This window comes from Papio anubis, chromosome 6 (assembly GCF_008728515.1).
Source record: "Papio anubis isolate 15944 chromosome 6, Panubis1.0, whole genome shotgun sequence".
Taxonomy (NCBI): Eukaryota; Metazoa; Chordata; class Mammalia; order Primates; family Cercopithecidae; genus Papio; species Papio anubis.
The window spans coordinates 42,065,307-42,092,485 of NC_044981.1; the positions used below are offsets into that span (position 1 = coordinate 42,065,307).

General features: G+C 49.8%; 1 protein-coding gene across 2 annotated transcripts; it reads left to right on the top strand.

The window, feature by feature from the left end:
- Positions 1–1,594: 1,594 nt before the first annotated feature.
- Positions 1,595–27,092, top strand: RSPH9 (radial spoke head component 9). Of its 2 annotated transcripts, none has more exons than XM_031667100.1 (5): positions 1,595–1,901; positions 6,959–7,124; positions 11,162–11,246; positions 12,100–12,246; positions 26,866–27,092. In XM_031667100.1, exons 1-5 carry the CDS (start codon positions 1,675–1,677, stop codon positions 27,024–27,026), a joined length of 786 nt encoding a protein of 261 aa, XP_031522960.1. In that variant the 5' UTR covers positions 1,595–1,674; the 3' UTR covers positions 27,027–27,092. The 2 variants fall into 2 exon arrangements, with proteins under 2 accessions (XP_031522960.1, XP_031522959.1); XM_031667099.1 differs by having other exon boundaries at positions 1,599–1,901; positions 11,117–11,246.
- The last annotated feature ends 87 nt before the right edge of the window (positions 27,093–27,179 follow it).

Genomic DNA, 27,179 nt, shown 5'->3' on the forward strand with positions numbered 1-27,179 from the left:
CAGGGAAAGGAAAGGCTGAGGGGTCTGCCTAAAGGGAGTGGGGGTAGTTGTAAACCAGGGAGCCATAAATCGTTTTGAGATAACACATTAAGCCAAATCAACTCCCTCAAATACTAATTTTATTTATTTAGTGAGTTGTATTTTTTGAGACAGGCTCGCTCCGTTGCCCAGGCTGCAGTGCAGTAGCATGATCTTGGCTCACTGCAATCTCTGCCTCCCCAGTTCCAGCGATTCTCCTGCCCCAGCTTCCCGAGTAACTGGGATTACAGCTGTGCGCCACCATGCCTGGCTAAGTTTTGTATTTTCAGTAGAGACGGGGTTTCACCATGTTGGTCAGGCTGATCTCATAACAATGCCTTCCTTCATAAGCAATGCCTAAGGCTGGGCGTGGTGGTTTATGCCTGTAATCCCAGTACTTTGGGAGGCTGAGGTGGGTGGATCACTTGAGCTCAGGAGTTCAACACCAGCCTGGCCAACATGGCAAAACGCCATCTCTACTAAAGATACAAAAAATATTGGGTGTGGTGGCACGCACCTGTAGTCCCGGCTACCTGGGGGGCTGAGGTAGGAAGATCACTTGAACCCAGGAGGTTGAGGCTACAGTGAGCTGACATCACACATCACTACACTCCCACCTGGGTGGCAAAGTGAGACCCTGTCTCAATCCCCAAAAACCAACGATGCCCAGACAATCAAAAAAGTAATTATCTGGGTAATTTAGACATTTATTTATCAGCTGAGGCTCAGGTCATTCTGATTTCCTGAGTGCTCTTCAAAGGAATCCAGAAATGAAAATATCAAATTAGCAACATTAACAATAAAGTCCATCTCCTGTGGCAACAAGCTTGCTGAGGAACCTGTTTATGTTTGTCCCTGCCTGGGGATTCAAGAAGTGAATGTGGAGAAGTAGTCTAGCCCAGGGAGTGAAGCTCCAGCTGCAGTGAGGTTCTGGCCTTTCATCTCTTGCTACCATTTGGATCTAAAAACAACAGTTAGTGGTAGTTGGTAGTTGATGAGAAAGGTGGTAGTTGATGAGATTGCCCCATTGCCTAGATTTTCATTTGTCACTTAGAATATTTCTATGGAAAGGGTAGATAAAGAAGACAGCTGGTGAAGATGGAAGAGAATGGATGGACCTCAATCTGTAAGACCTGGCTTGGGGTGGGGTGAGGGTGGAGGTAGTGGCGATGACAGAATCTTAATTAGAGCCAAGAGACATCTCAAATTATTTTCTTCACAGATCATTCTGAGGTCAAGAAGTGACATGACGGGTGAAATAGCACAGTTAGTGTCAGTGTTGGGGTTTTGTATTGTTTTCTTTCTAGACCCCAGGTGCATATACGGTGAAGACTGTCGACTATGTGAAAGGGCTCAGGGAGGGCCAAATATCTATGGAAAAAGGCTGGGTTGGGACCTCCAACCCCACACTGTAGCCTAACAGTAGGGGAAGCCATGCTGTGGCCGTGACAACTGAAGACATCCGTCCCAAACTCTGGAAAGGAAGAGGGAGGGGGCTGATGTTTGCCCAGGCCTCCGTGGGGAGGAGGGCTGGGCGGTAGGCGGTGGGGTGGGTGGAAACCAGCGTACTGCTAGGCGGAAGGGCGGAGCTTCAGGTCTCCATGGAGGCAGCTTCTCCTAGCAACTCGACGGGCGTTGAGCAGAGACGCTGGCCTGATGGACGCCGACAGCCTCCTGCTGTCTCTGGAGCTGGCGTCCGGCAGTGGGCAGGGCCTCAGCCCGGACCGTCGGGCCTCGCTGCTCACGTCTCTCATGCTGGTTAAGCGCGACTACCGCTACGATCGGGTTCTCTTCTGGGGCCGCATCCTTGGCCTCGTCGCCGATTACTACATCGCGCAGGGCCTGAGTGAGGACCAGCTCGCACCGCGCAAGACGCTCTACAGGTGAGGAGGCCCCCGGGGCGGGGCCGCCGCCGGACCCCAGAGGGTGGCTACCTAGAGGCAGGGCGGGGTGGGCGGGTCGTAGCAATTGAAAGGGGCAGAGCCCATGGAGCCAAGGGAGATGTGGGCGGGATCTGAGATGAGTGGAATTGGGAAGGGCCTAGGGCCTGGTGGGGCGGGCCTGGGGACGGTCAAGAGGTGGTTGAGGGAAAAGGCAGGGTTGGGGAAGTCGCGGAATCTGAGGCTAGGGCGGAGCCTGAGGGGGCGGGGCAATGGACGGGGTAGGTCCCGGAGGGCGGGGCCCTGCGAGAGCGTGTTCTCCGCCTGAGGAGGCCAAGAGAAACTTAGATGCAGATGGGTTTATAAGAGAGGCAGGGCCAAGAACGCAGGTGAAGTAGTGGGAAGGTTTCTGGAAAATGCGGACCTGGAGAAGAAACCAGGTTCCAACCAAGTGCTGGCTCAGTTTGGAGGAGGGTCAGACGCCCGAGGGAGTGGGTGGTGCTCTTTGATGGAGGTGTCTGCTCTGCAGCTGGAGGCGCTTTTGGAAGTAGAGAACGAATGCGGAATGGGGAGAGAGCTGGGGAAAATTCCCTGGTCACTACCATACTTCCTGGTCACTACCATACAGGACCATCCAGACTATTTATTTTTGTTTCGAGACAGAGTCTCGCTCTGTCACCCAGACTGGTTTGCAGTGTCGCCATCTTGGTTCACTGCCCCCTCCGCTTCCCGGGTTCAAGCGATTCTCCTGCCTCAGCCTCCCGAGTAGCTGGGATTACGGGCACGCGCCACTACACCCGGTTATTTATTTATTTATTTATTCTTATTTTCGTAATTTTAGTAGAGACAGGGTTTCACTATGTTGGTTAGGCTGGTCTTGAACTCCTGGCCTCAAGTAATCCACCCACATTGGCCTCCCAAAGTGCTGGGATTACAGGCGTGAGCCACCACGCCCAGCCAGCCTCTTTTTGACTAAAGGGGAGCTTACTACCTTATAAAGCAGTCTATTCGGTCAGCCTGGGCAATATAGCAAGACCTCATCCATTAAAAAAAAAAAAAAAAAAAAAGGCAGGGCGTGGTGGCTCACGCCTTTAATTCCAGCACTTTGGGAGGCCGAGGCGGGAGGATCACGAGGTCAGAAGACTGAGACCATCCTGGCTAACACAGTGAAACCCGTCTCTACTGAAAATACGAAAAATTAACCTGGTGTAGTAGCGGGCGCGTGTAGTCCCAGCTACTCGGGAGGCTGAGGCAGAATTGCTTGAACTCGCGAGGCGGAGGTTGCAGTGAGCCGTCATCATGCCACTGCACTCCAGCCTGGGTGACAGAGCGAGACTCTGTCTCCGAAAAGAAAACAATTTACAGGGCATGGTGGTGTGCACCTGTAGTCCCAGCTACTCAGTAAGCTGAGGTGGGAGGATTGAGCCCAAGAGTTCAAAGTTGCTGTTAGCTATGGATCACTATTGCGCTCCAGCCTGGGTGACAGAGAGAGACCCTGTCTCTAAATAAATAAATAGGCCAGCACGGCTTATTTATTTAGGGAACAGTTAGACAAACTTGTTGGCTGGGGAAGGCTCAGAGTGTTTGGGAGAACAGTAGTATGATGTTGTGTAGAACTGGTTCTAGAGGCAAAAGGATATGGAACTTTGTTTATAGAACATGGGGAGCTACTGAGGGGCTTGCAAGAAGAGCCTGCTCAGATCAGAGTGGGCAGAATGGCCTGAAAGTGTGGTGAGCACTGTGGTTAGGAGTCCATTGTAGTGTCCGTATGAATGAGGCCTGAAAGGAAGATGTAGCCCAGGGAATGCAGAGGAGGGGATGGGTTGGAAAGATTTAAGTACTAGAATTGTCAGGACATGTGAGGTTGAATAAGGATTGTTATAAAGAAGAGGTCAAGGCTGACCCCTCCTAGCTTAGGCAGCTGAGTAAATTAAGTACTAATACCACTCAGTAGGAGAGAATTCAGGGGCAGGACTAGGGAAGACATAGTGAATTTGGTGTGAGGTACCTGAGTTACAAGGTGTTAAGAAAGTATATTAAAGTACAGATGTGGAATACAGAAGAAAAAGTTGAACTGAAGATAGAGATTTGGGATTCATTTCATTTTATTCTATGAGCATTTGCTGAGCACCTACTGTGTGCTGTCATGTGTGAGGCATTGATTTAGGCACTAGGAGCTCAGTGGTAAATGAAATCCTTGTCTTTATGGAGCTTACATTGTAGTGTGTGTTTAGGGGACAGGGAAGGAAAGATAGACAATAGCTAAACACACACATCTGTTACATATCAGATGATGTTAAAAGCTAAGGGGGATAGATAATACAGGATGGGCCAGGTGCAGTGGCTCGTGCCTGTAATCCCAGCACTTTGGGAGGCCGAGGCAGGTGGATTGCCTGAGGTCGGGAGTTTGAGACCAGCCTGACCAACATGGAGAAACCCTGTCTCCACTAAAAATACAAAATTAGTTGGGCATGGTGTTGCAAGCCTGTAGTCCCAGCTACTTGGGAGGTTGAGGCAGGAGAATCACTTGAACCTGGGAGGCAGAGGTTGCAGTGAGCTGAGATTGCACCATTGCACTCCAGCCTGGGCAACAAGAGTGAAACTCCGTCACACACACACACACACACACACACACACAGCGAATACAGGATGGGGTACTATTTTAAATAGTTTGGTCAGGGATAGCCTCTTTGATAAGGTCACATTTGACAAGATACCTGAAGTGACTGAGAGAGTGAACTACTTAAATATCCGCGGGAAGAGAATTCTAGGCAAGTGCAAATGCCCTTGTGCTTAGTGTGTTTGTGGAACCCAATGGAGACTAGTGTGGCTAGAGAAGAATGAGTGAGGGGAGTGTTGTAGGACACAAGACTCGGAGAGGTGAGGGGTAGGAAACAATCACGCAGGGCCTTGTGGGGCATTGTAAGACTTGGCTTAATGGGAAGCCATTGGAAGGTTCCGCAGAGGAGTGACATGACGGCTTAGGTGTGAACAGTTGGGTGGGGACTAGTCCAAAGGCGGAATAGATGTGGAGGCAGGAAGACTAGTTAGGAGTCTATGGTAATATCTAGACAGTAGGGAATGGTGGCTTGGGCCAGGGTGGGAGCTTTGGAAGTGGTTGGATTCTGGATACGGACTAGGTAGTAGCTGGGGCTCTGGAAGGCAGGTGGGTAAGACTGCAAAAAGAAAAGAAGGGTGAGAATAGGTCCCTGGAAATACTTAAGACCCTGGAGAAGGAGGAAGGAAGATGTCAGAGGAAATAGAACTGGATGGAGATGCATTTGTTGGCTGTTAGGTTTCATGGATGGCCTTCTCCCAAGCAGTTTCTTGAAGTGGTGGGGGCAGAAATCATGGCATAGTGGGCTGAAGAGTGAAAAGGATGGGGAGGAAAGGCCCCCACAGGGCAATTGTTGTTCTCAGATTATTGTTGAGAGTTGGGAAAGAGGGAGGGAAGGACAGGAACAGCATTTTCTAGAAGGACATGGATTTGGGGGGGCTGCTGTTTTAGTAGGCTGAGTAGTTTTTTTGTTTTGTTTTTGTTTTTGTTTTTTTGAGACGGAGTTTTGCTCTTGCTGCCCAGGCCAAATTGCAATGGCATGATCTCGGCTCACTGCAACCTCTGCCTCCTGGGTTTGAGCGATTCTCCTGCCTTGGCCTCCCGAATAGCTGGGATTACAGGCACCTGCCACCAGGCCTGGCTAATTTTTTTTTGTATTTTTAGTAGAGACAGGGTTTCACCATGTTGGCCAGGCTGGTCTTGAGTGATCTGCCCACTTCGGCCTCCCAAAGTACTGGGAGTACAAGCATGAGCCACCGTGCCTGGCCAGCTGAGCAGTTTTTATGTTGAGGGGGAACTGGTGGAGAGTGAAGGGCAGGAAGATGAGCAGAGGCCAGACTGGGGACCTAGGCCCAGGGTATATTTGAGAGGAGTGGGAAGGACCTCCTCTCCCAGCAGCAGGAAGTGAGAAAGAAGGGACTGGGTGGGCCTGGTGAGTGCTCCCAAAGGGCTCAAAGGAGAAGTCCTTGAGCATAGGCTAGGCATTTCTGAGAAATGGGACGAAATGGTTGTGCTGTTGACTCAGTAGGCAGGCTGAGCATGAATTTAGGGCCCACCAAAACATGGGTCCACACAACTGAGGAAAGTTCAGCTACCAGAAACTCATCTGGAATTTCATAGTCTGGATATCTAGGAAGAGGCTCATTTAATTTCAGCATACATGGAATGAATGAAATTGAACCTGCTTATCACATATGAGGGGTGTGCTCACCATTGGCACTTGGGGCTTCTTTTTTCTTTTTTTGAGACGGAGTCTCACTCTGTCACCCAGGCTGGGGAAATCTTGGTTCACTGCAACATCCGCCTCCCTGGTTCAAGCGATTCTTCTTCTTTTTTTTTTTTTTTTTTTTTTTTGAGACGGAGTCTTGCTGTGCTCCCAGGCTGGAGTGCAGTGGCGTGATCTCGGCTCACTGCAAGCTCCGCCTCCCGGGTTCACGCCATTCTCCCGCCTCAGCCTCCCAAGTAGCTGAGACTACAGGTGCCCGCCACCACGCCCGGCTAGTTTTTTTTTTTGTATTTTTAGTAGAGACGGGGTTTCACCATGTTAGCCAGGATAGTCTCGATCTCCTGACCTCGTGATCCACCCGCCTCGGCCTCCCAAAGTGCTGGGATTACAGGCTTGAGCCACCGTGCCCGGCCTAAGCGATTCTTCTGCCTCAGCCTCCTGAGTAGCTGGGACTACAGGCATGTGCCACCATGCCCCACTAATTTTTGTATTTTTAGAAGAGACGGGGTTTCACCATGTTGGCCAGGCTGGTCTTGAAGTCCTGACCTCAAGTGATCCGCTCACCTCAGCCTCCCAAAGTGCTGGGATTACAGGCATGAGTCACCATGCCCAGTCAGCACTTGGGGCTTCTGATGGTCTCATGACAGCATTGGGAGGAAAGGTGGCCATTTCAACAGCTTTTCCTGGCCCTAACCCACTAGAGAGAAGGGAAGGTAATAGGAATAGTGGGTGAGCAGGGGAGTTTGAATCCAGGAGTGATGTGAATATTGTTGGCAGCCTGAACTGCACAGAGTGGAGCCTCTTGCCCCCTGCCACAGAGGAGATGGTGGCACAGTTGTCTGTGGTGAAGGGCCGCTTCATGGGGGACCCATCATACGAATATGAACACACTGAGCTGCAGAAGGTGAATGAAGGTGAAAAGGTCTTTGAAGAAGAAATAGTGGTGAGTGAAGAGGAGAGCAGGAGGAGGGCCTAAAGGAGAGCCTGGGCTCATCCAGAACCCAGCCCAATAGAAATTATGGCAATAGGCCAGGCGCGGTGGCTCAAGCCTGTAATCCCAGCACTTTGAGAGGCTGAGGCAGGCGGATCACGAGGTCAGAAAATTGGGACCATCCTGGCTAACACAGTGAAAACCCCATCTCTACTAAAAATACAAAAAATTATCTGGGTGAGGTGGCGGGCGCCTGTAGTCCCAGCTACTCAGGAGGCTGAGGCAGGAGAATGGCGTGAACCCGGGAGGCGGAGCTTGCAGTGAGCAGAGATCCCGCCACTGCTCTCCAGCCTGGGCGACAGAGTGAGACTCTGTCTCAAAAAAAAAAAAAAAAAAAAAGAGAGAAAAAAAATTATGGCAACAAGTACCATCATTATCTCCTCTTTTTTTTTTTTTTTTTTTTGAGACAGGAATCTCATTGTGTTACCCAGGCTGGTCTCAAACTCCTGGGCTCAAATAATCCTTTTGCCTCAGCCTCCCAAGTAGCTAGGAGTGCAAGCATGAGCCACCATCCCTGGCGACTAATGTTATTATTATCTTTGTGCCACGTTGGTTATTGAGTACCTGGGTGTGCTAGGCAACGTGCTACTGTGCCTATATCATCTCGTTTCATCCTTAAAACCCTATGGAGTTGGTACATTACTTTCCAGGTGGTAGAGAAGAGGACATTCTCCTACCAGTTTAGAGAGAGAGGTTAAGTGATGTGCCCAAGGCCACACAGCTACCTCCTAAGCAACTGGATAAAGGCAGTGGGTAGGCTCTGGGGTGGGGACTGGGAAGAAGGGGTGCTCTGTGCTGGACTCTGGGGTCAGGGAATGTGCACAGGTTCTTATATTTTAGTATCAGTTTTCATTTCACAAAATAATAAATTCGCATGTTCAAAATTCAAAGGTACAAAAAGGAATATAGTAAAGTTTCCTCCTCTCTCTGTCCACTAGTCACACAGGTCCTCTATTTAGGGGACATTAACTATTTCTCCTTCCTTCCTTCCTTCCTTCCTTCCTTCCTTCCTTCCTTCCTTCCTTCCTTCCTTCCTTCCTTCCTTCCTTCCTCCCTCCCTCCCTCCCTTCCTTCCTGTTTTTTGAGACGGAGTCTTGCTTTGTCGCTCAGGCTGGAGTGCATTGGCGCCATCTCAGCTCACTGCAACCTCCGCCTCCTGGGTTCAAGCAATTCTCCTGCTTCAGCCTCCCAAGTAGCTGGGATTACAGGTGCCTAACACCACACCCAGCTAATTTTTGTATTTTTAGTACAGACGGGGTTTTACCATGTTGGCCAGGCTGGGCTCGAACTCCCGACCTCAGGTGATCCAACTACCTCAGGCTCCCAAAGTGTTGTGATTACAGGCATGAGCCACCGCACCTGGTCTGACGTTAACTATTTTGCATGTGCATATGTGTGTACATATGTGTATGTGTGTGTCTAAATTTTTCTGCTCCAAGTAGAGTCTGGATCAGAAGCTTCACCATGTCCTAAGAGTTAGAAATGTAGGATCTTGGGCCCCAGCATCAGGTATCTGCCTTTAAAAAAAAATCCCCTGGGCATTGGCTGGGCACTGTGGCTCACACCTGTAATCCCAGCACTTTGGGAGGCCAAGGCGGGCAGATCACGAGGTCAGGAGATCGAGACCATCCTGGCTAACACGGTGAAACCCCGTCTCTACTAAAAATACAAAAAATTAGCCGGGCGTGGTGGCGGGCGCCTGTAGTCCCAGCTACTCGGGAGGATGAGGCAGGAGAATGGCGTGAACCCGGGAGGCGGAGCTTGCAGTAAACCTAGATCGCACCACTGCACTCCAGCCTGGGTGACAAAGCGAGACTCCGTCTCAGAAAAAAAAAAAAAAAAATCCCCTGGGCATTTGAATTCACATTAAATTTCCAGTTGCTGCTTCTGGAGACAGTTCATGCAAGTATAAGCCTCAACAAACACCATACCTATACATATTCTCTTTTTACCTTAACAAAACTAAACAAAACAAAACATGGCAGTAAGTTATACACATGATTCTGAACCTTGCTTTTTTTCACCTAACAATATATTTTGGAGATCTTTCTATATCAGTGTCTTAAAGAGCCTTCCCATTCTTTTTTTTTTGAGATGGAGTCTCGCTATCACACCCAGGCTGGAGTGCAATGGCGCGATCTTGGCTCACCGCAGCCTCTGCCTCCCGGGTTCAAGTGATTCTCCTGCCTCAGTCTCCCAAGTAGCTGGGATTACAGGCACCTGGCACCTCACCTGGCTAATTTTGTATTTTTAGTAGAGATGGAGTTTCTACATGTTGATCAGGCTGGTCTCAAACTCCCGACCTCAGGTGATCTGCCCACCTCAGCCTCCCAAAGTGCTGGGATTACAGGTGTGAACCACCGCACCCAGCCATGAGCCTCAGTTTTATTATCATTTTTCTGTAAAATTGAGATAATTTTATTTGCTTTGCAGGCTTGTGTGGATTAAATAAGGTGACATATTTAAAGACCCTGGCCTCAGCACTTGTTAAAGCTTAGTTTCTACCTTTCTTTTGTAAACCATTCAGGTAGGCCGCCCATGGCAAATAGGTGGCTCCGTGACTCTCTGGGGGCCTCTGTTGACATGCATTCTCTGTCGAGCTCTTCCACAAAATCTCTATGAAATCCTTTTGTTCAGGGTTGCCCTAGATAGAAATTGTAACTAAATTTCATCTGTGTAAAAATGGTATGATATGGGGAAATGCTTGCAAAATAATGGTAAACTGAAGAGAAGGATATGAAACAATATAAACTGTGACTCTAATTTTGCTTTAAATATATGCATAGAGGGCTGGCCGCTGTGGCTCACCCTGTAATCCTAGCACTTTGAAGGCTGAGGCAGGCAGACTGCTTGAGCCCAGGAGTTGGAGATCAGCCTGGGCAACATGGAGAAACCCTGTCCCTACCAAAAATACAAAAATTGACCAGGCATAGTGGCTCACACCTGTAATCCCAGCAGTCTGGGAGGCCAAGGTGGGTGGATCACCTGAGGTCAGGAGTTCAAGACCAGCCTGGCCAACATGGTGAAACTCTGTCTCTACTAAAAATACAAAAATTAGCTGGGTGCGGTGGTGCACTCCTGTAGTCCCAGCTACTCAGGAGGCTGAGGCAGGAGAATCACTTGAACCCAGGAGGTAGAGATTGCAGTGAGCTGAGATCACTGCACTGCACTCCATCCTGGGTGACAGAGCAAGACTCGGTCTCAAAAATAAATAAATAAATAATAATAAAAAACAGAAATTCGCCAGGTGTGGTGACATGTGCTTGTACTCCCAGCTACTCGGGAGGCTGAGGTGGGAGGATCATCTGAGCCTGGGAAGTTGAGGCTGCAGTGAGCCATGATTGCGCCACTGCACTCCAGCCTAGGTGACAGAGTGAGACCCTGTCTCAAAACAAAAACAAAGACAAAACAACAACAACAACAACAAAACAAAGAAAGTATACCAATATGTTATCAGTGATTATCTTTAGGAGGTAGGGTTATGAGTGGTTTTAATTCTCTTTGGTATGTCTTTCTGTATTGTCCAAATATTCTACAGTGAGCATGATTACTTTTATATTTTAAGAAGGCAAAATAAGCAACATTTAAATATGCTGATAGGATGGTATGCCTCTGGAAGAGTACACGAGAAACCTTCAATGATGGTTGTCCCCAGTGAGGGCAACTAGGGGATCAGAGACGGGGGTGAGAGAAAGACTGATTTTTTTTTTTGTAGTTTTGAATATCATACCACCTGTATGTATTACGAATTAAAAAATAAATAAAAAGAGAGGAAGAAAATCTTGATAGGAAGGAAGGTGAGGGCTTGCCCAGAGTGATCTGCGTGGCTCTGGTGTCCACTACACTGTGGTGGTGCAGGTGAGATGACCATGCAGAGGGACCTTGTGCCAGGGGTGGATGGGCACAGTGCCCTGGCAGGGGGGGCTCCTCTCCTGTCTCCTCAGGTCCAAATCAAGGAAGAGACCCGCTTGGTGTCTGTCATTGACCAGATTGACAAGGCTGTGGCCATCATCCCCCGAGGCGCCCTCTTCAAGACACCTTTTGGACCCACCCATGTCAATCGGACCTTTGAAGGTAAGTTCTCTGGGGCCCTTCTCAAGGGCTGGGGGGTATCTTTTCCCAAGCACAATAAAACATATGTCTGGGAGTCCAGTGGGGGTACTTACACACTTTATCAGAGAAGAAGTAGCTGTGACCTTATCACCTGGAAGGGTATGCCCAGTGACCTGGCACCAGTGGTCAGTATGGGCTCCCCAGTCAGTGGTCCCTGACTCTCTTCAGCCTGAGGAGTGGGAGAGCATGTAGTCCCTTGGTCCCAGGGCGTTACATGGGTTTGGGCCTTTTCCTATCTCCTTCCTCCTTGGACTTCCTTCCTTCCTTCCTTCCTTCCTTCCTTTCTTCCTTCCTTTCCCTTCTTTTCCTCCCTCCCTCCCTCCCTCCTTTTCTTTCTTTCTTGATGGAGTTTTGCTCTTGTCATCCAGGCTGGAGTGCAGTGGCACGATCTTGGCTCACTGCAACCCCTGCCTCCTGGGTTCAAGGGATTCTCCTGCCTCAGCCTCCCGAGTAGCTGGGATTACAGACACCCACTACCATGCCCGGCTAATTTTTGTATTTTTAGTAGAGACAGGGTTTTGCCATGTTGGCCGGGCTGTTCTCAAACTCCCGACCTCAGGTGATCTGCCTGCCTTGGCTTCCCAAAGTGCTGCGATTACAGGCATGAGCCATCGCGCCTGGCTGGACTCTGTTTATGGCAGGATCTGGTCCGAGTTTGGACTGAGGGAACGCTAATCCATTTCCTTCCTTCAGTTCTCTGTCAGTGGTTGACACGGTCTTTTGTAAGCCCTACCATGTGGTCCCAGTGCAGAAAGAAAGGGGGCTGGGGGGTTTTGGGCTAACCATCCTTTTCCTGCCTGCCACCTCTTTCTAGGACTGTCCTTGTCTGAGGCCAAGAAGCTCAGCTCCTACTTCCATTTCAGGGAGCCTGTTGAGCTAAAGAATAAGACCTTGCTTGAGAAGGCTGACCTGGACCCCTCCCTGGATTTCATGGACTCCTTGGAGCATGACATTCCCAAAGGTAATAGTCCATTACCTCGAGGCCATGGAATTTGTCCTCAGGCCACAGCAGCAGGCCATGCCACCTGCCATTTTTCTCTGAGACTGGAACCAAGGGCCTAGTGGGAATTGGTGGTTCACCATGGGTTTTTGAGGGTGGGGCTTCCCCAGGGCCCAGTTTATAGTACACACTGATGAATGTTCTTGAATTACAAAAGGTAGGATTGTTTTCCATATGTTTTCACAGAGAGGAGGTATCTCAGTGTCTCTTGATTTTTGTAGCAATCTTGAATGGAGGCAGGTTGGGAATCTTTTCCCAAATATCCCTGGAAATATTAGCCATACTTACATCTCAACTGTTACTTTTGGGAGTCTGGGATTTGGGGACTGGATATAATGCTTGGCACATAGCTGGTGCTGCTGACCCCATTTCCTTCCCTTGAGCATCTCCCGTAGAGAACAACATGTCCTCGGATGCTATAACCCAATTCAGGTGCCAGGCTCTAGGCCATTGGGGGCCAGGCCCAAGGCACAGACTCAGCGCCCCATTTCTTTCTCTTCCCTTGTTGGGTATTCCTGAGAATGAGAAGGATCTAATGATGATGACGGCAATGATAATGACAACAATAACAACTAACTCATGAAACATGACGCGCTTATCGTGTGTCAGGCACCGTACTCAGCTCTTGCCATGCCTTATCTCATTTTAATTTTCACAGCCAGCCTATTATTTTTATCCCCATTTTACAGATGAGGAAACAGGGGCTCAGAGAGTTAAACCCAAGGACACAGTAAGTGTTAAAGTGTTAGAACTCCATGGCTCTGGCATGAACTGGATTGTTAAGTAAACAACAGTTTAAATGACAATAGGAACTACAGGACAATAGTCACCCACACCTCTGGGGGAAACACTTCTGAAGAGCAGTGAACGACCCAACTGGGCGGTATCTCAGGATGGGGATGGCGACACAAGGTCTGTGGAATCAGACAGGCTGGGTTGGAATCCTGAATTGGCCCCTTACTAGCTGTGTGACTTCATGCAAATCCCTCCATTTCCCAGTACCTCAGTTTTCTCATTTCTATAAAGGGGAGAATTGATATTTTCTACCTCACTGAGTTTTTATGAGAATTAAATGGACTACTCCTATACCACCCTGAACATGCCTAATCTCTTCTGATCTTGGAAGCTAAGCAGGGTCAGGCCTGGTGAGCATTTGGATGCCAGAATTAAATGAGTAAACTCATGTACAAAATACTTATAACAGTGCCTAATGCACAGTAAGGACTCAAATGAAAATGAACACACCAGCGGGTCCCAGCACTTTGGGAGGCCAAGGTGGGCAGATCACTGGAGGTCAGGAGTTCGAGACCAGCCTGGCCAACATGGCAAAACCCCGTCTCTACTAAAAATAGAAAAATTAGCTGGGTGTGGTAGCGCGTGCCTATAAACCCAGCTACTTGGGAGGCTGAGGTAGGGAGAATTGCTTGAACCTGGGAGGCAGAGGTTGCAGTGAGCTGAGATTGTGCCACTGCACTCCAGCCTGGGCAACAGAGCAAAACTCTGTCTCAAAAAAAAAAAAAGAAAAGAAAAATACCTCAGAGATATTGCAAGTTTGGTTCCTGACCACCACAATAAAGTGAATACTGCAGTAAAGTGAGTCACACATTTTTTTGAAAAGTTGTGTTTATACTATACTATAGTTTGTTAAGTATGCAATAGCATTATGTCTAAAAATGTTAAAAACAATTAAAAATTCTTTATTTCATAACAATACTAATGATCACCTGACCCGTCAGTGAATTGTAGTCTTTTTGCTGGTGGAGGGTGTTGCCTTGATGTTGATGGTTGCTGACTGGTCAGGGTGGTGATTGCTGAAGGCTGGGGGTGGCTGTGGCAATTTTCTAAAACAAGACGACAACAAAGCTTGCCACATCAATGGACTCTTCCTTTCACAAAAGATTTATCTAGCATGCAGTACTGTTTGATAGCATTTTATCCACAGTAGAATTTCTTTCAGCATTGGAATTAATCCTTTCAAACCCTGCTACTACTTTATCAATTAAGTTTAGGTAATGTTCTTTTTTTTTTTTTGAGACGAAATCTCATTCTGTTGCCAGGCTGGAGTGCAGTGGCTCACTGCAACCACCTCCCGGGTTCAAGCGATTCTCCTGCCCTAGCCTCCTGAGTAGCTGGGACTACAGGTGTGCGCCACCATGCCCAGCTAATTTTTTTTTTTTTTTTGAGACAGAGTCTCGCTTTGTTGCCTCGGCTGGAGTTCAGTGGCACGGTCTCAGCTCACTGCAAGCTCTGCCTCCCAGGTTTATGCCATTTTCCCGCCTCAGCCTCCTGAGTAGCTGGGACTACAGGCGCCTGCCACCATGCCTGGCTAATTTTTGTTTTTGTATTTTTAGTAGACGGGGTTTCACCGTGTTAGCCAGGATGGTCTCAATCTCCTGACCTTGTGATTTGCCCACCTCAACTTTCCAAAATGCTGGGATTACAGGCGTGAGCCACCGTGCCCGGCCATGCCCAGCTAATTTTTGTATTTTTAGTAGAGATGGGATTTCACCATGTTGGCCAGGATGGTCTCGATTTCTTGACCTTGTGATCTGCCTGCCTCGGCCTCCCAAAGTGCTGGGATTACAGGTGTAAGCCACCGAACCTGGCTTAGGTAATATTCTTAATCCTTTGATGTTCTCATTTCAACAATGTTCACAGCATCTTCACTAGGAGTGGGTTCCAGCTTAAGAAACCACTTTCTTTGCTCATCTGTAAGAAGCAACCCCTCATCCATTCAAGTAACCCATCATCCATTCATGAGGTTGCAGCAATTCAGTCATATCTTCAGGCTCCACTTCTGAATTCTAGTTCTTTTTCTACTTCCACCATGTCTGCAGTTACTTCCTCCACTGAAGTCTTTTTTTTTTGTTTTGAGATGGAGTCTCACTCTTGTAACCCAGCCTGGAGTGCAATGATCTCAGCTCATTGCCACTTCCGCCTTCTGGGTTCAAGAGATTATCCTACCTCAGTTTACTGAATAGCTGGGATTACAAGCACCAGCCACTAAGCCCGGCTAATTTTTGTTTTTTGAGATGGAGTCTCGCTTTGTTGCCCAGGCTGGAGGGAAGTGGCATGATCTTGGCTCATTGCAAGCTCCACCTCCCGGATTTACGTCATTCTCCTGCCTCAGCCTCCTGAGTAGCTGGGACTACAGGCGCCCGCCATCACGCCCGGCCAATTTTTTGTATTTTTTTTAGTAGAGGTGGGGTTTCACTGTGTTAGCCACTGCACTCCACTGCACTCCAGCCTGGGTGACAGAGCACTTGTGCCACTGCACTCCAGCCTGGGTGACAGAGCGAGACTCTGTCTCAAAAAAAAAAAAAAAAAAAAAAGTCCTAGATGGCATATTCTTCCAATAGAAGGCTGTTTCATCTCCATTAAAAATCTATGGCTTGATCTCCTGACCTTGTGATCTGCCCGCCTTGGCCTCCCAAAGTGCTGGGATTACAGGCGTGAGCCACCGTGCCTGGCCCATGATAGGCTAATTTTTGTATTTCTACTTTTTACTTTTATTTATTTATTTATTTTTATTATTTTTTGAAATGGAGTCTCACTCTGTCACCCAGGCTGGAGTGCAATGGTGCCATCTCAGCTCACTGCAACTTCTGCCTCCCAGGTTCAAGCAATTCTCCTGCCTCAGCCTCCTGAATAGCTGGAATTACAGGTGCCTGCCACCGTGCCTGGCTAATTTTTAAAATATTTTCAGTAGAGACAGGGTTTCACCAAGTTGTCCAGGCTGCTCTTGAACTCATGACCTCAGGTGATCTGCCCACCTTGGCCTCCCAAAGTGTTGGATTACAGGCGTGAGCCACCGCGCCCAGCCTGGCCTGTTTTTTTTTTTTTTTTTTTGAGACAGAGTCTTGCTCTTTTGCCCAGGCTGGAATGCAGTGGTGTGATCTCAGCTCACTGCAACCCCTGCCACCTGGGTTCAAGTGATTTTCCTGCCTCAGCCTTCTAAACAGCTAGATTACATTCATGCGCCACAATGCCTGGCTATTTTTTGTATCTTCAGTAGAGATGAGTTCACCATGTTGGCCAGGCTGGTCTTGAACTCCTGACCTCAAGTGATCCACCCACCGCAGCCTTCCAAAATGTTAGGCTTACTGGTGTGAGGCACTGTGCTTGGCCCTCCACTGAAGTCTTGAACTTGTTAATATCATCCATGAGAGTTGGAATCAACTTCTCCCAAACTCCTGTTAATGTTGACATTTTGACCTCCTCCCATGAGTCATACATATTCTTATTTATTTATTTATTTATCTTTTGAGACAGAGTCTCACTGTGTCGCCCAGGCTGGAGTACAGTGGCATGATCTCAGCTCACTGCAACTTCCACCTCCCGGGTTCAAGTGATTTTTCTGCCTCAGTCTCCTGAGTAGCTGGGACTACAGGCGCCCATCACCACGCTCAGCTAATTTTTTGTATTTTTAGTAGAGACGGGGTTTTACTGTGTTAACCAGGATGGTTTCGATCTTCTGACCTCGTGATCCGCCAGTTTCAGCCTCCCAAAGTGCGGGGATTACAGGTGTGAACCACCGCACCTGGCCTAGTCATGAATATTCTTAATGTCATCTAAAGTGATGAATCTTTTCCAAAATGTTTTAAATTTACTTTGCCCAGATCCATCAGAGGAATCATTATCTATGGCAGTTATAGCTTTATGAAATGTCTTTTTAAAATAAGACTTGAAAGGTGAAGTCACTCCTGGATCCATGGATGCAGGATGGATGTCGTGTTAGCAGGCAGGAAAACGACTTAATCTCGTTGTACATCTCCATCAGAGCTCTTGGGTGACCAGGTGCATTGTCAATGAGCAGTAGTAATTTGAAAGGCATCCTTTTTTCTGAGCAGTAGGTCTCAAAAGTGGACTTAAAGTATTCAGTAAACCAGGCTGTGAACAGACATGCTATCATCCAGGGTTTGTTGGTCCATCTATAGAGCACAGGCAGAGCAGATTTAGCATAATTCTTAAGGGCCCTAGGATTTTCAAAATGGTAAATGAGCATTGGCTTCAACTTAAAGTCACCAGCTGTATGAGCCACTAAAAAGAGTCAGCCTGTTCTCTGAAGCTTTAAAGCCAGGTATTGACTTCTCTTTAGCTATGAAAGTCCTAGATGTTAGGCCGGGTAGGTGGTTCACGCTTGTCATCTCAACACTTTGGGAGGCCAAGGTGGGCGGATCACCTGAGGTCAGGAGTTCGAGAGCAGCCTGGCCAACATGGTGAAACCCCATCTCTACTAAAAATACAAAAATTAGCCAGGCATGGTGGCCTGCACCTGTAATCCCAGCTATTCGGGAGGCTGAGGCAGGAGAATTGTTTGAACCCGGGAGGCAGAGGTTGCAGTGAGCCAAGATTGTGCCACTGTACTCCAGCCTGGGTGACAGAGCGAGACTCTGTCTCAAAAAAAAAAAAAAAAAAAAAAAAGAAGGTCCTAGATGGCATATTCTTCCAATAGAAGGCTGTTTCATCTCCATTAAAAATCTATGTTTATTGTAGCCAGCTTAATCAGTGATCTTAGCTAAGTTTTCTGGTTAACTTGCTGCAGCTTCTACATTAGCACTTGCCACTCCACTTTGTACTTTTATGTGATAGGGACAGCTTCTTGCCTTAAATCTCATGAACTAACATTGATTGATTGATCGATTGATTGAGACAGAGTCTCACTCTGTTGCACAAGCTGGAGTGCAACAGCGTGATCATGCTTCACTGTAGCCTCGACTTCCCAGGCTCAAGTGATCTTCCCACCTCAGCCTCCTGAGTAGTTGGGACTACAGGTGTGTGCCACTATGCCTGACTTATTTCTTGTAGAGACAGGGTCTCCCTATGTTGCCCAGGCTGGCCCCAACCCCTTGGCTCAAGCCATCCTCCTGCCTCAGTCTCCCAAAGTGCTAGGATTACAGGCATGAGCAACCATGCCCAGTCAATGAACTAACCTTTGTTAGCTTCCAACATTTCTTCTGTAGCTTCCTCACCTCTCAGCCTTTATAGAATTGAAGAGAGTTAGGGCCTTGCTCTGGATTAGGCTTTGGCTTAAGAGAAGGTTGTGGCTGGTTTGATTTCCTATCTAGACCACTCAAACTTTCTACATATCAGCAAGAAGGCTGTTTCACTTTCTCATCATTTATATGTTCACTGGAGTTGCACTTTTAATTTCCTTCAAGGACTTTTATTTGTATTCACAGCTTAGCTGTTTGGTATAAGAGGCCTATCTTTCAGCCTATCTCAATTTTTTTTTATTTTTGGTTTTAGAGATAGGGTCTTGCTTCATCACCCAGGCTGGAGTGCAGTGGCGTGATCATAACTCACTGTAACCTCGAACTCCTGGGCTCAAGTGATCCTCCTGCTTCAACCTCTTGAGGAGTGCAACAGCACACACAATAGGTGTGTGCACCATACCTGGCAATTTGTTTTTGTTTTGTTTTGTAGAAATGGAGTCTTGCTGTGTTGCCCAGGCTGGTCTCGAACTCCTGCACTCAAACAGTACTCCTGTCTCAGCCTCCTAAAGTGCTGGGATTACAGGCATGAGCCACCATGCCTGGCTCTATCTCAGCTTTCGACATGCCTTCCTTACTAAACTTAGTCATTTCTAGCTTTTGATTTAAAGTGAGAGGCGTAGGATTCTTCCTTTCACCTAACACTTAGAGTCTACTGTAGAGTTATTTTATTTTTTATTTTTTTTGAGACAGAGTCTCACTCTGTTGCCCAGGCTGGAGTGCAATGGCACAATCTCAGCTCACTGCAACCTCCACCTCCCGTGTTCAAGTGATTCTTCTGCCTCAGCCTCCTGAGTAGCTGGGATTACAGGCATGTGCCACCATGCCTGGCTAATTTTTGTATTTTTAGTAGAGACAGGGTTTCACCATGTTGGCCAGGCTGGTCTCGAACCCCTGACCTCAGGTGATCCACCTCCCTCAGCCTCCCAGAGTGCTGGGGTTACAGGCATGAACCAACGCATCCAGCCTCTGTAGAGTTATTAATTGGCCTAATTTAATGATTGTTGTGTCTCAGGGAATAGGGCGGCCTGAGGAGAGGGAGAGGGCTGGGAGAAGTCAGAAGACACATATTTATCAATTAGGTTTGCCATCTTAAATGGATGTAGTTCGTGGTGCCCCAAAACAAACAATAGTAACATCAAAGATCACTGATCACAGAACACTGTAACAAATATAATAATAAAAAAAAGGGCCGAGTGCGGTGGCTCATGCCTGTAATTCCAGCACTTTGGGAGACCGAGGCAGCAGATCACTAGAGGCCAAGAGTTTGAGACCAGTCTGGCCAACATAGTGAAACCCCATCTATACTAAAAATATAAAAATTAGCCAGGTGTAGTGTGCACACCTGTAGTCCCAGCTACTCAGGAGGCTGAGACATGAGAATCACTTGAACCTGGGAGGCAGAGGTTGCAGTGAGCCGAGATCACGCCACTGCACTCCAGCCTTGGTGACAGCGAGACTCTGTCTCAGCCAAAAAAAAAAAAAATTGAAAAGTTGTGAAAACTACCAAAATGTTACACAGATACAAAGTGAGCACATGCTGTTGGAAAAATGGCACCGATATACTGCTTTACACAGGGTGGCCACAGACCTTCAGTTTATAAAAACTGCAGTGTTTGTGAAGACCCATATATCAAAGTGAGCCTGTGATTATTATTATTATTATAATTATAATTATTATTATTATTATTTTGATTTTTTTTTTTTTTTTTTGAGATGGAGTCTCGCTCTGCCGCCCAGGCTGGAGTGCAGTGGCCGGATCTCAGCTCACTGCAAGCTCCGCCTCCCGGGTTCACGCCATTCTCCTGCCTCAGCCTCCCAGGTAGTTGGGACTACAGGCGCCTGCCACCACGTCCGGCTAGTTTTTTGTATTTTTTTTTAGTACAGACGGAGTTTCACCGTGTTAGCCAGGATGGTCTCGATCTCCTGACCTCGTGATCCGCCCGTCTCGGCCTCCCAAAGTGCTGGGATTACAGGCTTGAGCCACCGCGCCCGGCCTATTATTATTTTGAAACGGAGTTTATTTGAGACGGAGTTTCTCGCCCAGGCTGGAGCACAGTGGCACAATCTCGGCTCACTGCAACATCTGCCTCCCAGGTTCAAGCGATTCTAGTGTCTCAGCCTCCTGAGTAGCTGGGACTACAGGCGTGAGCCACCGCACCCGGACTTACTAATTTTTTTAGTGGTAGCAAGTCCTTAGAGATGAGTTGGGGCAGGCCTAGGACAGCCTAGAAGACCAAGGCCGTAGAAGCTGCTGGTGGCTTGTGAGCAGGTCTGTGACAATAAGGCAGTGGTGCACAGGTGGCTCTAGACAGGGCAGGGCAAGCCAGGGATCATGAGGCCATCTCAGGGCTACTGCAGTGCCCCAGGGGCCAGGCAATGGTTCTGAGTGGGTAGGAGCTGCCATCAAGGAGTGGCAATTTGGGCTTCCATCATACAGGAACATCTGAGTCAAGCTACTCTGGGCAGGGCCAGTGCTGTAGTGACAGATAGGAGGGTCTCCTGGACAAGTAGGGGGATATGAAGAAGCTCTATAGGGGTTGGGGCATTTCTTGCCCATCAGACACACTTCTCAGACACCCGTCATCTCCTCTGACTCTGCTCCCAGACTTGCCAAGAGCCTGAGGGGGCTGTACGTCCCTCGTTGACAAAGGGAGCCTGGAACAGAGTGGTGATGGAAACTCAGAGCCAGGGGCTGAGGGGTGGGCCTACAGAAGTCCTCTTCATTCCCCTAATCTGAGGATAGCAGCCCTGTCCCCTGATTCAGGGTGTGTCTGGGAAGCCCTTTGCAGCTTTCTTACCTGCAGCTGGATGCTCCAGAATCAGAAGATGAGGCTCTCCTTTGTGCTGGGTGAGAGGGGCTGGTGTAGCAGCGCTGCCTTGCCCATGGAGCCTCGTCCACTGTGCGTTGAGAGGGGTGAAGAGGGTGATAGAGCTTCTGCAGCCAAGACCAAAGTCAGCTAGATGGGGTGGGGCCCAGCAAAGTCTTCCTAAGGGAACACCGTCAGCCCTATCTGCCCTCTGCTGTCTCAGGTAAGGTGGACCCTGGAGGCAGCTGTCTTTCCTTGCAACAGGAGAAGTAAAATGTGAGACTTTGGAGTCTTCCTAAAGGTTGCAGGGATTGGGGCTGGGCAAGGTGGCCCATGCCTGTAATTCCAGTGCTTTGGGAGGTCAAGGTGACAGAATCGCTTGAGCTCAGGAGTTTCATGTTACTTGTGATTGGTCACCATTGCACTCCAGCCTGGTGAGCCACTCTGATGTGTCCAGTTGGCAAGTGAATTCATCAGGCCTATGGGAGGTATGGGATCTGGGCCTGGCAGGTGGGTGAGTTGCAGTTACCCAAGGCCCTAGGCATCCTGCCCTGATGTCATAACCTCAGGGCTGCAGGATCAGCTGCTGGCTCCACTTCCCAGTCCACCCCACCATGTTGCTTTATGAGCTGGAAACTTGGAAGCTGAGGACTCCTGGCATTTCCTGTGCACATGGGTCTCAGGGGAGGGATAATCCTGGCCTTACCTTGGGAAACCTCCCCATAACCTTCAGGTCCCGCCTCCCAGAGCCACTACTACCAGAAGGCCTCCAGGAAGTCAGGCGCAGTTTTTCTTTTTTTTTTTTTTTAATTTGACATGGTCTTGCTCTTTTGCCCTGACTGGAGTGCAGTGGCCAGTGGGACAATCTTGGCTCACTGCAATCTCCACCTCCCAGGCTCAAGTGATCCTCCTACCTCAGCCTCCCGAGTAGCTGGGACTACAAGTGTGGACCACTATGCCTGGCTAGTTTTTGTATTTTTTGTAGAGTTGAGGTTTCACCATGTTGCCCAGGCTGGTCTTGAACAACTCAGCTCAAGAGATCCACCCACCTCAGCCTCCCAAAGTGCTGGGATTACAGGTGTAAGCCTGTAAAAACCATGCCCAGCCTAGGTCCACCTTTTTCTCATGATGGTTTGATGAGGGTCATGGCAATGGAGTGGAAGTGTGGATGGTCACAGGAGAACAGACAGCTGATTTTCCTCCCGAGTCCCCTTCCTTATCAGCTAGGAAAAGAGCAGTCTGAGCTGCTTGGAGGCTCCCCTGCCAGGCAGGCAGCAGCTGGGCTGGGCTGCTCATTGGGGCCAAAACCCCAAGGAGGAGTTCCCTGGGACACCAGAACTGGCTGGAGGGACGGGATTTGGCAGCTGTTTTCTGGCCAGTTAGGATAACTGTTTCCTTTCAGGGTCTGAGGCAGTTGTTCAGGGTGACTTCATGTGGCTTCTGAGCAGGTGTGGTTTAGGTTGGCCCTGTTCTGGGACCCCTGCTCTGTGTCCATGAGGTAGGCCAATGACTCGACATCTTGTCCCTTGGCCAAAGTGACAAGAGACACCTTGGCCGAAGAGAGGAGCGGGAGAGCTGTTGTCCTCATGAGTTGTCATGCCGTGTCCAGGGATCTGCAAAGTTCCATGGGAGTGGGTAGCTGGTTCTGGGGTGGCAGGACCGTCCTCCTGCTGGATCCAGGGTAATGACTAAGAGTTCTCTGACCTTGGGCTGCAGCCAGGTGGCACAGATGCAGCTGTGAGTCAGGAGGCTATATATATATATATATATATATTTGAGACAGAGTCTCACTGCCACCTCGGCTCACTACAACCTCTGCCTCCTGGCTTCAAGCAGTTCTCCTGCCTCAGCCTCCCAAGTAGCTAGGATTACAGGTGCATGCCACCATGCCTAATTTTTGTATTTTTAGCAGAGATGAGGTTTCACCATGTTGGCCAGGCTGCTCTCGAACTCCTGATCTCAGGTGATCTGCCCACTTCAGCTTCCCCAAGTGCTGGGATTACAGGCGTGAGCCACCATGCCAGTCAGGAGCCTAGATTCCTAGGCAGTATCTTGCCATTCAGTGCTCCCTGAACATCCACTATATCAGCAAATAGCCACGGAGCAGCTACAACAGGCACCTGTGATGCCCTTGGAATAAGAAAGACACCTCCCTTGCCTCAGAGGTTTGGGAAGATCAAATGAAACAGAGGATAGGAAAGGGAAATGTAAACTAGAAGGTGCTTTGCAAGAATCGGTATCCTGGGAGGTAAAAGAGGAGGGCTGGAGGGCACTGCTCCTCTCCTTGCTCCACTCTGGGCTGGTGCAGAGGCCTCAGAATTTCCAGGTGCAGACAGACTGGGGCTCCTTCCCAAGCAACTTCTCAGCAGCAATGCTCAGTTCAGGCAGCAGAGGGCAGCAATGGGCCTGCCACCCTGGAAAGCAGCCTTTGAAAGCTGCTGCTGGTGGTTGTAGAGGACCGGGAAGGGGGCGAGGGAGGCAAGCATGGGGGGCCGAGGGTGGCGGAGCACATGGTGCCCAGAGTCAGCCTTCCTTTCGGGATGTGTGCAGGTGGCTCTTCCTGCCCCAGTTCCTTGGAAGCCTGGCTGACAAGTGTTCAGCCTTCTGGGCCACGCAGCCTGATTGCTACTCATCGATTTGATAGGGGTCTGGCAACCAGGGGTTTCTCCTTCCTCCTCCTCTGTCCTCAAGCGTCTAGGCGGTATATGATTCTTATGGCCCTTGCAGGGGGTGGGGGTGCTTCTCCCACTGGGAACCCATGGCCATTTATTTTTTTGTGTGACGAAAATTTTGTTGGTGCTCATCTGAGAGGATTTAAGCCATCTGTTGCCCCTGGACAGCCCTGGTCCCCAGCCTGGCCTACTCTCCGTCGATCTTAATCCCAGAGCTGCCTTTCTTCCAGGATGGCAGGAGAATGTAATTAAAGTACGCCCCAGCATGAGGTTTCCATACTAGCAAGGTGGGTGAGACCCTGAGGGCCCAGGAAACCCAGGAGGCCCCCCTCCTGACTTACCAACCTGTACCCATCACATCCTCAAAACACAGCTTCTGAAGAAGAGTGGCTGCTAGGGGGCAGGAGGGATTGGGGAGAAAAGAGAGCGGGGGCTGTGAACCTGCAGCACCAAGTCTGCAGGGGGCTTTTCCCTGAGTCCTGGAGGCGGCGACAGCAGCTGGCTGGGCTCAGCCTGTTCAGCAGTTGCAGTAAGAAAGTGGGTGAAGGTGACAGCAAGTGCTTGGCTCTTCAGGTAGATGCTACGTGACTCCTGGCACGTTGAGTCTGTGTGTTTCCCGGGCGACCAGCTGAGCCAGGGACGAGGAGAGGACAGGAGTGTGACAGGAATGCGAGGGAGGGAGGCAGTGCTGTTTCTGACTGGCCCCACATGCCGCTACCGTATTCCACCAGCACCCTCCCGCCTGCGCAGCATTGCCCCCTGCCAGGCGGGGGCACTGTATTTCCCTAGCTGCCCTGCCAGTTTCTCCTTGCTCTCTGGGTAGGAGTCCCTGCTGATAGGCCTAGGCCACTCTGTCCAAGAACACTGCCCCCCGCCCCCCACATTATATACTGGTGGCAAGAGGTGGCCAAAGCCTAGGCAGGCAGGCTGGTGTGAGCGCAGGGCAGGACCAAGCCCTTGCCCAGGCATGCTAAGGTGCTGGCAGCAATGAACTGAGAAGGGTCTAGGTTAGAGGACTCCAGGATCCCATTTTCTCCAGGGCAGCACCTGGCCCAGGCAGGCTGCAAGCTGCCCTCCCTCGGTAGGCAGATACAGATGAGGCAGTCTGGTCTTTCTTAGTTCAAGGGGCTGAGGGACTGTGTCCTATGGAGTCTGAACCCTGATGATACTCCAGGCTGGTGGGGTGATCAAGGGAGGGAATGGGATCTTCCTGGGTCTGTGCTTCTTGTCCAAGGCTGAAGCAGTGGAGTAGGAACACTTTGTCCTGTTGGACCCCCCACCCTCATCAACCCTAAGCAATCTCTTTTCTGGAGATGCATGACCAGGAAAGTACCAGGCTAGGGACTATCAAACTCTGAGGGCAGGTCTGAGAGGCAGAGGACCCCAAGCACCCAGAGAAAACTTTTAAGAGTCAGAGGAAATACTCCTTCTCGGGGCAGTGTTCCAGTCGGAGCCCGGCTAACACAGGGACACTCTACTTTCTTCTTGATGTTGTCCAGCAGGTACTGTGTGGAGCTGACAAGTCCACACTGTGAATCTGACTTCAACCTTTGCATGGGTGATGGCACTTGGTGCTGGCCACTGCACAGTGCTAAAGTAAGCTTTGTGACTGGCTTCTCCCTGAGCAGGACCAGGGACAGCCAAACTATATACTCCCAGAAAACTATGGTTTTGACCTGGGCAGGCGGCTGTACCCTGAGTAGGGGTGAGCTGCCATGAGGGTCAGGGGTTCCTGGCAATCAGGTTTCTTGGATGCAGGGTGGCCCCCAGTGGGTGGGGACTGAGTTGTGAGGCTGCAGGGTGTGGAGTGACTAGGGTGGACCATGGTTGGAGGTGGCCTGTGGGAAGCTGGGGCAGCAGGAGCCAAGCAGCCGGGCTGAGCTGGCAGCTGATGAAGGCCGAAGAGCAGCTCTCAGCGCATGGCTGGCTGGTCCAACACCAAAACTTTCAAAGCATTTGCCTTTCTGGCAGGGCCTGGAGCAGGGCTGTGGCTGGGCCGGGAGAGGCCTCAGTGCGCAGGGGAATAGAAGCCCCAGATCTGCATCCAGAGGCGATTTTCCCAGGCTCCTTCCTCCCACACTGTGGCTCCCTCCCTGGGTTCTGGAGCTGAATCAGGCCCTTCCAGCCAAGTCCTCATGGCTGCACGACTCAGCCCTGAGCTGGGCTGCTCCTGTGTGGGGAGGCAAAAACCAGGGCAGAACCTAGGACAAAGGCTCACTAGGGGCAGCCCAAGTCCCCTCCCACCAAGGATGGCTCCCAGTCTACCAGCTGCCAGAAAGGGCCACTGAGCTAGGAGGCCTGAACTGCCCAAACTTCCATTTGAGCCTTCCTTTCCTGGTCTGGTCTAATCCAACTCAGGAGAGGCTTCAGGAAATGGGGAAGACAGAGCAAAACGGCAAGTAGGGGCAAACCACACTAGGACTGGTGACTGTACTGGGTAGTGTGGGAGGAGTCGGTGTCTCTCCCTTGGCCCAGCCCAACTCCCTCTGCCTGTGGATTCAGCCTCCTCCCCAACTCAACCTTTAGCTAGACCTGCTGACAGGAACAAAACAGACTGGTTTGAGTTTCACCTCTTTTCATTTCCTTTGCCCTCCCCCTGAAAGTTGTTTTAATGAGCAGTGACATGGCTAAAAGGGCTGGGTGTGGTGGCTCACATCTGTAATCCCAGCACTTTGGGAGGCCAAGGTGGGAGGATCGCCTGAGCCCAGGAGTTTGAGACCAGCCTGGGCAATACAGTGAGGCCCCATCTCTACAAAAAACCAAAAAAGTTAGCTGGGTATGGTGGTGCGTGCCCACGGTCCCAGCTGCTCTGGAGGCTAAGGTGGGAGGATTGCTTGAGCCCAGGAGTCAAGGCTGAGGTTGAGTTGTGGTTGCACCACCGCACTCCAGCCTGGGCGACAGAGTGAGACCATGTCTCTTAAAACGAAAATAATAATGGCTAAAAGGCAATCAGGGAGTAAAGCACCTGGAGAATTAAATGGTCTTTCTCCAGTGGAACCTTAGCACCTGGGCTTGGCTGCCCAAGGAGCCAGGGGCCACAGCACGAAGGGCAGAGCTCCGGCTCCAGCAGCACCCAGGCCTCACCTCCTGCCTGTCTCCTCTCAGGGTCCTGGAGTATCCAGATGGAGAGGGGCAATGCCCTGGTGGTGCTGCGCAGCCTGCTCTGGCCAGGCCTCACCTTCTACCATGCTCCCCGCACCAAGCACTATGGCTACATCTACGTGGGCACTGGTGAGAAGAACATGGACTTGCCTTTCATGCTATAGAATGGAAGCCAGCCTGGATTTTTAAAAATAGTCTAAACATGATTTTCTTAAGCTTCAGTGAACTTGGCCCGCCTGTTCTGTCTTACCTTCTTATCTCCACCTCCATCTGGTTCCAGGTTCTGAAAGGCCCACTGAGCCAGGGAGCTCATCTCT

Coding starts and splice junctions, on each gene's coding strand:
- RSPH9 (XM_031667099.1), top strand. CDS start 1,675: ATGGACGCCGACAGCCTCCTGCTGTCTCTGGAGCTGGCGTCCGGCAGT. Junction 1,902..6,958: donor CCGCGCAAGACGCTCTACAG/GTGAGGAGGCCC, acceptor TATTGTTGGCAG/CCTGAACTGCACAGAGTGGA. Junction 11,247..12,099: donor TGTCAATCGGACCTTTGAAG/GTAAGTTCTCTG, acceptor ACCTCTTTCTAG/GACTGTCCTTGTCTGAGGCC.